Below are 9,358 nucleotides of genomic sequence, written 5' to 3'. Positions count from 1 at the left end.
GTCTGTAATTTTTCCTTCCAACACCAGTGGTTAATAACAGATATGGAGAAGTTTCACAAAACTCGCATCAGCATTAGCATGCTTTCTAGCAGATGAGGCATTCACCCGGGCCGCTCTCCTCTTGGGGGTCCTTCACACAGCATTCCGCCGAACAGAAGCCCCAGCCAATGAGCTTCGCCGAAATGAGAGGTGGGCGGGACATGTTCTTAAAGGACCCGCATCCCGAGAGAAGAGCAGAGGGTGACCCGGATAATGGCGGCCGGTGCGGCCATAGCCCTGGCCCTGTGGCTACTCCTGCCATCAGTAGGAGTGGGAGAGGCGGGGCCACCGCCCATTCAGGACGGCGAGTTTACTTTCCTGCTTCCCGCGGGGAGGAAGCAGTGTTTTTACCAGTCCGCGCCGGCCAATGCTAGTTTGGAGACTGAGTACCAGGTGAGAGGGTCCCAGACTGGGAATACAGCGTAGGACCAGAAGGGGGTGTGGCCAGCAGGCAGGAGGGGCGGGGACTGGGCGTGGCCAGGTGCCTACAGTCTTACTGCCCAGGGGCTTTCTCTGCGTAAGTTCTTTGGGTTGGGTTCAAGGGAATGCCCTGGCGGCTAGCGGGTTGGTGCCCACTGTAAGCTCGCAGCTAGCTAGACGCCCACCTTGGACTGCTCAAGAGGGTGGCGGGATGGCCTGATGAAAGACCTCACCTGGTGGCGTCTTAGGAAGGGACCTTGCAGGTGTGGATGTGGGTGCTCAGATAGGCCCTTGGGGGCAGCCAGAAGGCTCAGTGGGTAAAGGAGCTTGCAGCTAAACCCGAAGGCCTGAGTTTCGTAACTCTGTGGTAGAAGTAGAAAACTGACTCCTGCAAGTTGTCTCTGATAGCCACAGTCACTACCCCCCTCCCCCAAACAAGTATGTTTTTGTTTTTAAGATAGGCTCCTGGTGGTCTCATGTGGGTCTTTTCCAGTTTGGTTCAACCCAGGCCTTCTGTGGAAGATAGGCTTGGCTCAAACCTGCCTGTTCCCCACCTCTTACCTGCTCTTCAGGTGATTGGAGGTGCTGGACTGGACGTGGACTTCACCTTGGAGAGCCCTCAGGGTGTGCTGTTGGTCAGTGAGTCCCGAAAGGCTGATGGGGTGCACACGTGAGTGAAGTCTTGCCCTGTCTTGGTTCAGTTACAGCCCTGCAGCTCCCCAGTGGCCTCGGGTTACCATCCTACTGGCTCCACAGACCAGCTGGCTGGTCACTCCAGGGTCATGTCTATGTCTCGTCTGTCTGCCCAGGGTGGAGCCTACTGAGGCTGGGGACTACAGGCTGTGCTTTGACAACTCCTTCAGCACCATCTCCGAGAAGCTAGTATTCTTTGAGCTCATCTTTGACAGTTTCCAAGACGAGGAGGAGGTGGAAGGTTGGGCGGAAGCTGTGGAGCCAGAGGAGATGCTTGATGTCAAGATGGAAGACATCAAGGTGAGTTGGGTGTGGTAGCGCACGCTTGTAATCCCAGCACTCAGGAGGCTGAGGCAGGGTTCCAGTGAGTTCAAGACCAACCTGGGCTACATAGCAAGATCCCATCTCACAAATCCAAAAGAAGCCGGGTGGTGATGGTGCACGCCTTTAATCCTAGTACTTGGGAGGCAGAAGTAGGTGGATCTCTGGGAGTTCGAGGCCAGCCTGGTCTTGAGCTAGTTTCAGGACAGCCAGAGTTGTTACACAGAGAAACCCTGTCTCGAAAAACCAAAGTCTTTACCTAAAAACCAGCAAGAAAACATCAAGGGGAAAAAAAAGAAAAACAAAACAAAAAACAACAACAAATCCCTGTTTCTAGGAGAGGATGTGAGACGAGGCCAGAGACTTGCTGATGGTCACAAAGTGTGACCAGTGAGTGGCGTGAGTGAGGATTTGACCCCTTCCTCTCCGTGCCCTGGCAGGAATCCATAGAGACTATGAGGACCCGGCTGGAACGGAGCATCCAGATGCTGACTCTGCTCCGAGCCTTTGAGGCCCGTGATCGGAACCTTCAAGAAGACAACCTGGAGCGGGTCAACTTCTGGTCAGCTGCCAATGTGGCTGTGCTGCTGCTGGTGGCTGTCCTGCAGGTCTGCACACTCAAGCGCTTCTTCCATGACAAGCGTCCTGTACCCACGTAGCCCCAGCCACAGAGGATGAACGAAACAACGGAGGGAACAGGCATGTGTGACTTGCTGGAGGCCGCCCAGACTCAGAGAAGCTGCAGTTGGGTCCTCAGCAGTGGCCCCATGTCCCCCTTCCTGGATGAGCGGGGAGTGCAAGTGGATTGCAGACCCCTTGGAGGGAGGTTCCGCAACAGTGCCTGTTTCTTGGAAGCTGGAAGTGTTGGGCACTGCAGTGTGGGGATATATGGCTCTCAGATGCCCTGGTTTTCTCCTGAAATCGTGCCTTAGCTTAAGCCTTCCAGCCACCAGGATGGATGGGGTCATGCTGCACAGCTGTCCCTTGCCCTTTGCCCAGTGGGACACACCCACCCTCAATGTCTCCACTTTGCTCCTGGGGATAAGACCTTTGCTAGGGTCTGGGAAGGAGACACATCTGCAGAGTTCTTGCCAGGACAGTCACTTTTATTTGATAGGAAGGAGCCCTGGCCCAGAGGAGAGCCAGCTGGTTGGGGGATCTGGTAACAGAACTCCAAGAGGGGACCCCCTTCCTCCTCTCAGAGTGCAGGACCTCAGAGGGCTGAGGTGCAGCCCCACCAAAGCCTGCCTACGAGCCTCAAGGAACAAAGGGCATCTGTCCTGGGCACTGGAGTCAATAAATTATGGTCAGAAAAATTAATAGTGCCTGCTGACTTGGGCTCAGGGAAATCAGCCTGGGACAGACCTAGCCTCAAGCCAAGGGCAGCCAGGAAGGCGGGAGGGCACTCCCACGAAGCTCAGAAGAAAGGTCGGGCAGGAGCCGATGGAGGTGGTCGCCTGGCACGAAAGAAAAAGATCATAAAGCAAAGTTGAATGGTGTCCCCTAGAGAGCTAGTGGGGGACCTGGAAGTGGGCGTGGCCACAGTGCCACTGGGGGAGTGGCTGGAATTCCTGTTTCCTATGAGCACTGGGATGGGGACAAGAGGAATATTTGTGCCCATTCCCGAAGCGGTAGAGGGGTTTGGAAGAGATGACAGAAGACACACATGTAAATGAGCAAAGGGCAGCCCCAGGACAGGGTGGACAGTCCCCCTTTGGGCTGGGACAGACACAAAAGGCCCACACACAGCCACCAGCGGGGCTTCCCTTTATTTTAGTTTATTAATAGGATATACAGAGGCAGGCACTTAACAGTGGTCAAACCAAGCGGTGGGAACGGGTTCTGCACAGAGGCACCAGGGCCCAACCTGTGGGGGAGGCCTGGCTGGGAGCCAAGAGGCCCTTGATGTCTCCTCAGCTTACACAGCCCAAACCACATTGGGGCTGAGGAGAGTGAGGCAGGCCAGAGCTGAGGAACTCCAGGCCTAAGGAAGGCACAAAGGCACCTCTGGCTGTCGAGACTGGGCTGGGCTCGGCTCAGGTTGTGTGGTTAATATGGCCAAAGAAGATATATATACAACTTGAGCCAGGTGGGTGGCCAGCACTGGGCCTACTGGGCCTGGCTCACTCCTGAAGAGCCCTTAGGAAAAGTTGGACAGTTCCTGTACCCTAAGAACAAACAAAGGCTTACAGTCTGTGTGGAGAAGCCCCTGGTAGAGTTCCCTACACCAGCCTGGATTTTTCTTTCCAGATGGTCCCAAGGATGCAGTTCCTACTGCCAACCAGAGAGCTCTCCTTGTCCCAAAGTGCAAAGTCCCCATGTCCTGCTGTCTGGGGCTCCCACCCTTCCCTGTCATTGTCATGTTCACCAGGCTAGGGAGGAAAGGGTAGGGGCTGCCCACAGGGAGCCTGGTCCCAGCATGGGGGGGTAGGGCAGTAGTGGGGCCCAGACCACCAAAGCTCTCCTGCACTGTGGGTGCACGAGGACCCCCCAGAACATTGCCCCCTGCAGCCTAGTCGAGCAGGGACGGCTCGGCTGGGCGGATAATGGTGGGCCGGCTGGGCGCAGCGGGCGCTCTTCTGCTGCAAAGAGAGTAAAGACATGGGGAGGTGGAGGGTAGTGAGGCCAGAAGCAGGGGAAGAGGAGGACCCAGCCCGTCCAGCCCACCCAGGGTACTCCCAGAGTTGAGGCACCAGGAGGGAGTGTATCAAATCCAGGTGTTGTTTTTTTTTTTTTTTTCTGGTATCCCTGTGGCTTGCTTGGGAGGAGCTGGTCCTTTCCTTCCACCAAGAGGGTCCTCGGGACTGAACTCGGCACTTTTACTAGAGGACATGTCATCCTGCCTGCTTCCCTGCCCTTCCTGGAGCTCAGAAACAGAGACCAGAGTCTAGCTCACCAGGCATCAATGACATATGGTGCCTAGGGTTAGGGGGACATGTAACCTGCTGCTCAAAGGATAGGCCAGGAGCCCTGGAGTCTGCTGATCCACTCTTCTGTGGTACTGGCTAAATGGGGTTGGCCACTCTAGGGCTCAGTTTCTCAGCACACAAGCAGGAATGCCTGTGCTACTCTGTCTTGTTGGGGCTACACCGGAAGTCATCAGAAGTAGGGAGTCAGTCACCACAAAGGGACCCCAGGATGCAGGCTGTGAGCCTTACCTGGGCACTCCTGGGGGTATACCAGGGGGAATCCGTGCTGGCCGAGATGGTATCTGAGGTGGCGCTGAGAAGGGGTCATTGTTGGCAAACACGCTCTGTGGTCCAGGCCGGGATGGGATGGGGGGTGCCGAGAAGGAGGCTGCAGGCCCCACGGGCACAGGAATCAGGGGAGGCCCTGGTGTGGGACCCCGCACTGCAGGAGGCCGGCCTGGTGGGTGCACGCTGGACACAGGTCGGCGCTGTGGAGTGGGGCTGTTGAGGAGAGAGACGCTTTAATCCAGAGGATACTCTGAACATCCACTGTAAGGGACTAAGATGGGGGGTCCCTGTGTACTGACAGTACAGCTTCGAGGGGCAAGGGTGTCGAGACTGCTGCGCTTGGACACTTACAACCCAAGAGCCTGCCAGAGCCCAGCCCTGGTCCCCAATGTGTGGCCCTGTCTCTATATGTGAGGCACCTGCCTGCCCTGTTCCCCACTGGGCCTAGAGACCTGAATCCTCCCAGGTCTGGGCTCTGGTCCTCCTCCTGAAGTCTCAGTGGGTACACTGCACTGACCTCCCCTTGACTGTGGCTGCTTAGACGTCTGTTTGCCTTCTAGAACTTCCCCTGTGCCCTGCTCTAAGATCTAGGAGGCTGACCTGTGGCGACTGTCCTGTCTGTGGGCTTCTTGCCCTTGGTTTCTACTTGGACTTAACCCATAGAGAAAGCACTAGAAGATAAAAAGGCTGGTGGGGAATTACAATGTGTGTGGTTTTCTTTCCCCCAAGGATCTGGCTCAGATTGGCCCGTGGAAGCCATGGCTACCCTTGTGGCTTTAGGCAGGCCAGGTTCTCAGGTCTGTGTGTTGTGCCCTGCCCATCCTTCAGTTGTGGCCTGAGGATCTCCTGATGGGACTGAGGGAACAGGAAGAGCATGTATGGGCACGTCGGGGGCAAAATGCCCTCCAGACCTGTGGCCACTGGTGTTCTGGAGCCAAGTGTCATCGACAGGTGGGGGCACAGGCGTGGACACGGTGCTGGTACTGATGTCCCCAATGATGTTGAGTGCTTCCTTGAGCGCGTGGTACATGCGCAGCATGTCGTCTCGCCGCTGGGCCTGCTCAGCTGACTCTTCCATGAGGCTGCTCTGGTCTGCTGATGAGTACAGGTAGGCCAGCAGCTCATGGTGGATGAAGGCCTTTGTCTGAGGACAATGGTGGGAGAGGTCAGATCCTTACATTAGCCAAGAACTCAGAAGCCTAATGTGACTAGAAAAGCATCCATCACAGGCTGAGGTTTAGCCATAGAGCTAAAATCAATCCCCCAGTGAGAAGCTGGGGTGTGGTTTAGCTGTAGAGCCCCTGCCTAGAATCCCCCAGTGAGGGGTCGGGGGCATGGCATAATGGTAGAGCCCCTGCCTAGAATCCCCTAGTGAGGGGAAGAGGTACAGTTCAATAATCCAGTGTTTGTCTAACATGCACCATGCCCTGGGTTCAATCCCCAACATTACAAAAACCAACTAACCAACAACAAAAAACCCAACAACAACAAAAACAAAACAAAAAGCTACCTCAACAAACCAACTTGCTCTAACTTTGCAGGACTTATTTTAAAATTAAGTTTCTGTTGTTTTCCTTAAAGATTTATTATTAATGTATTTTCTGTATATGAGTGCTCTATCTTCATGCACACCAGAAGAATCAGATCCCATTGTAGATGGTTGTGAGCCACCATGTGGGTGCTGAGAATTGAACTCAGAGGACCTCTGGAAGAGCAACCAGTGCTCTTAACTGTCACCTCTCCAGCCCTTAATTTGTTCTTAATGTTATTCATTCTCTCTCTCTCTTTCTCTTCTCTCTCTTTCTTACAGGGTTTCTGTGTAACAGCCCTGGCTGTCCTGGGACTTGCTTTGGAGACCAGTCTGACCTTAAATTCATCCTGCCTCTGCCTCCCGAGTGCTGGGATAATGTTATGTATTATTACTCTGTTGTATGTGGGCATGTGGGTCATGGTGTGCATGTCAGAGGACAGCTTTGTGGAGTGGGTTCCAGGGCAAGTGCCTTTACCTGAGCCACCTTGCCTGCCTTGGTTTTGATTTCAGAGACAGGGTCCTACATAATCAAAGATACCCTCAAACTGGCTATGTATCTGAGAATGATGGTGAACTTCTGATCCTCTTGCCCCCACTGTCTGGTGCTGGGCAGGCAGGTAGGTGTACTGCAAATGCCTGGTTTTTGTGGTGCTGTGGCTGGATCGCCCGGCCAGCTCAGCTAGATCTTGGCTACCTTGGAGCTTCCACTCACATTGTTGATCATGAGGTGCATGATGGTCTTTGGCATGAGGTCACGGATGGACTTGTTGATGATGGCCACATAGGAGTCCACCAGGTTTCGGATGGTCTCCACCTGCCGTTCCAGCTGCGGGTCCATGGAGAAGGTGTTCTCTTGTACTCCATCCTCATTCTCTGCCTGCAAGGGACACAGAGGAGGTGAGCACAGCTCAAGAGCTGTTGTGGAGTCCCCACTCTTGGGAACTATGTGCCTGCCCTGCTGATAACCAACCCGTTCGAGTGGTTCCTGACGGCCCTGTCAGACACCAGGTGGTCTGTGCTGGGGTATACTGGTTAAAGCCAGGCTGGACTCTTTTCCCAGGGGATGGGAGGGAACACAGTGTCCCTTCGGATGCCCAGGATTCTGTTGGGACTTCACTGCAAGGACAGGAAGAGAATAGAAAACAAGGCAGATGAGAGTCCCAAGTCCACCTGTCTTGCAGGCCATTGATTCCGCTGGAGAACTTTCTGGATCCTAATGACAAACTGAGCCCAACTCTGACTCACTTGGTTTAGTGAGTGTCAGCTATGTGTCCTGTGTTTTTATTTATGTGTACATCAGTGTATATACCGTGTGTGTTCAGATGTCCACAGAGGCCAGAAGAGGGTGTCAGATCCCCTGGAACTGGAGTTACAGACAGCTGTGAGCCACCATGTGGTCAGTGCCTTTATCTGCTGAGCCATCTTTCGAGAACAACAGTACAGAATTTGTGAAGCTCTTGAAACTTCACGAAGTTTGGCTTAGCTGGAGGAGGTAGGTCACTAGGGGTGTATCCCTGGAGATACCTTGGCCCAGCCCTTTCACATCTTCCCGTTATCTGCCTCTGCGCCTCAATATCACTGCCATGATAGACAGCCTAAGCTGGGGCCAAGCAGGGAGCCAAACGGAACACCTCTCCTTAGCTGTATGTGTCAGGTATTTGTTGATCTGTGTTTGTCTGTATGTATGTGTATGTGAGTATCATCCCTACAAGCTGTTCTTCGTATCCCAACATGGATGGGTCTTTCCTTATCTCCACTACTTCAAAATTTATCTACCTCCCTACCTACCTGCCTGCCTACCTACCAACGAATGACAGGGTCTTTCCATGTAACTCTGGCTGTCCTAGAACTCACCATGAAGACCAGAGTTACTTTTTGAGACAAGTCTCTCCCCAGGACCTGGGATGAAGATGTGGCTGACTAGGCAGGCTGGCTATGGGCTTCCGCTGTGCTGCTCTCCCCGCCTCCCCAGCACCACCCCCGGCTGCTGTTCATGTGGGTCCTAGGGACGGAACTCAGGTCCTTGTGCTTGTGCTGCAAGCACCTTATCACCTAAGCCCGGGACCCCGGCAGCTATTTTTACCACAGCAAAGAAAAGCTGACTGACACTTGTGGCCTAGAAATGACTGGTCCCTTCTCCCAGGCAGCCCCTGGTATGTCATCTGTGGCAGGAAGGTGGCTCCTCACCTGGTCCTTCTCTGGGTAGACTCCAGCTCGCAGGAACGAAGCCTTCCAGCTGTCCACGTCTTCCTGGGAGTCACAAGCCAGTTCTATCTGTCGTAGGTCCTTGTAGACATTCCTGGAGTGGGTGGCAGAAAGGGAAATGGCTGACCACTAAAAGCATAGACTCTTGGCAGGCGGGGGCTCTGCCTGACCTGGGCATAAAGTTGGTTCTAGTAGCATCCCCAGTTTGTTAAAGGACTTCTGGGTGTGTCTGCCATGTATACTACAGCACTGAGTACCATATACACATATACCACACACTACCATCAGATCAAGCAAATCTGGCACAGAAGTGTTGATAGCTTGCTATTTATTTATTTATAGGGCAGTGCTTGCTACACAGCCAAAGCCAGCCTCAAACTTAGAACTTCCTGCCTCAGGCTCTTGTGTGCTGAGATTAGAGGTGTGTGCCACCATGCCGGACATTCCAACCTGGTATTTGAGCTCAGTCATTTCTTCTCTGTGACAGGTGGCTTTAATGATCAACTTGACATAACCTAGAACGGCCTGGGAGGAGTCTCCATGGGGACAAGTCTGCAATAGGTCTGCCTGTTGTGGGGAGACTCAGCTCAGCCGAGTCTCACTCCTAGCCGAGGTTAGGGGTGGGGGGGGTGGGGGGTGGGGGTGTGAGCGAGCATGGAAGCACTCCTCTCTGTCTGTGACAGGGTGTGGCGTGCCCAGCTGTCTCGGGCTCCTCACAGTGATGGGCTGTCAGGGGTAAACTTGAACTCCTTCCCTCTGGAGTTATTTTTGTCAGGGAATTTGAATTTTGCTTTTTTTTTTTTTTTTTTTTGGTTTTTCAAGACAGGGTTCTCTGTGTAGCCCTGGCTGTCCTGAAACTTGCTCTGTAGACCAGGCTGGCTTAGAACTCAGGAGACCCACCTGCCTCTGCCTCCTGACACCATGCCTAACCCTCTTTCCTGTTCTTCTGCAG

The 9,358-nt window shown here is 53.9% G+C and overlaps 2 protein-coding genes across 11 annotated transcripts in view; one reads left to right on the top strand and one right to left on the bottom strand.

Moving 5' to 3' along the window:
- Positions 1 to 212: 212 nt before the first annotated feature.
- On the top strand, positions 213 to 2,793 carry Tmed1 (transmembrane p24 trafficking protein 1). Its single transcript, XM_059267456.1, has 4 exons — positions 213 to 432; positions 1,032 to 1,129; positions 1,269 to 1,452; positions 1,914 to 2,793. The coding sequence occupies exons 1-4, from the start codon at positions 253 to 255 to the stop codon at positions 2,130 to 2,132; spliced, it is 681 nt and encodes a 226-aa protein (XP_059123439.1). The 5' UTR covers positions 213 to 252; the 3' UTR covers positions 2,133 to 2,793.
- Positions 2,559 to 9,358, bottom strand: part of Dnm2 (dynamin 2) — a 92,141-nt gene continuing 85,341 nt past the window's right edge. For 4 of the 10 annotated variants that reach the window (XM_059267452.1, XM_059267455.1, XM_059267453.1 and 1 more), the window contains 5 exons: positions 8,389 to 8,500; positions 6,914 to 7,078; positions 5,582 to 5,814; positions 4,632 to 4,883; positions 2,559 to 2,930 (listed from right to left, as the gene is read on the bottom strand). In XM_059267452.1, the coding sequence (XP_059123435.1) occupies positions 2,891 to 2,930; positions 4,632 to 4,883; positions 5,582 to 5,814; positions 6,914 to 7,078; positions 8,389 to 8,500 (802 nt within the window). In that variant the 3' untranslated portion in view covers positions 2,559 to 2,890. Of the gene's footprint in view, positions 2,931 to 3,235; positions 4,056 to 4,631; positions 4,884 to 5,581; positions 5,815 to 6,913; positions 7,079 to 8,388; positions 8,501 to 9,358 lie in introns of those variants that run through there. The other 6 variants (XM_059267446.1, XM_059267451.1, XM_059267445.1 and 3 more) reach the window with 2 other exon arrangements.

Source organism: Peromyscus eremicus, chromosome 7, assembly GCF_949786415.1.
Source record: "Peromyscus eremicus chromosome 7, PerEre_H2_v1, whole genome shotgun sequence".
Classification (NCBI taxonomy): domain Eukaryota; kingdom Metazoa; phylum Chordata; class Mammalia; order Rodentia; family Cricetidae; genus Peromyscus; species Peromyscus eremicus.
The sequence above is the reverse complement of the archived record's forward strand: the minus strand, read 5'-3'. Positions and strand labels throughout refer to the sequence as shown.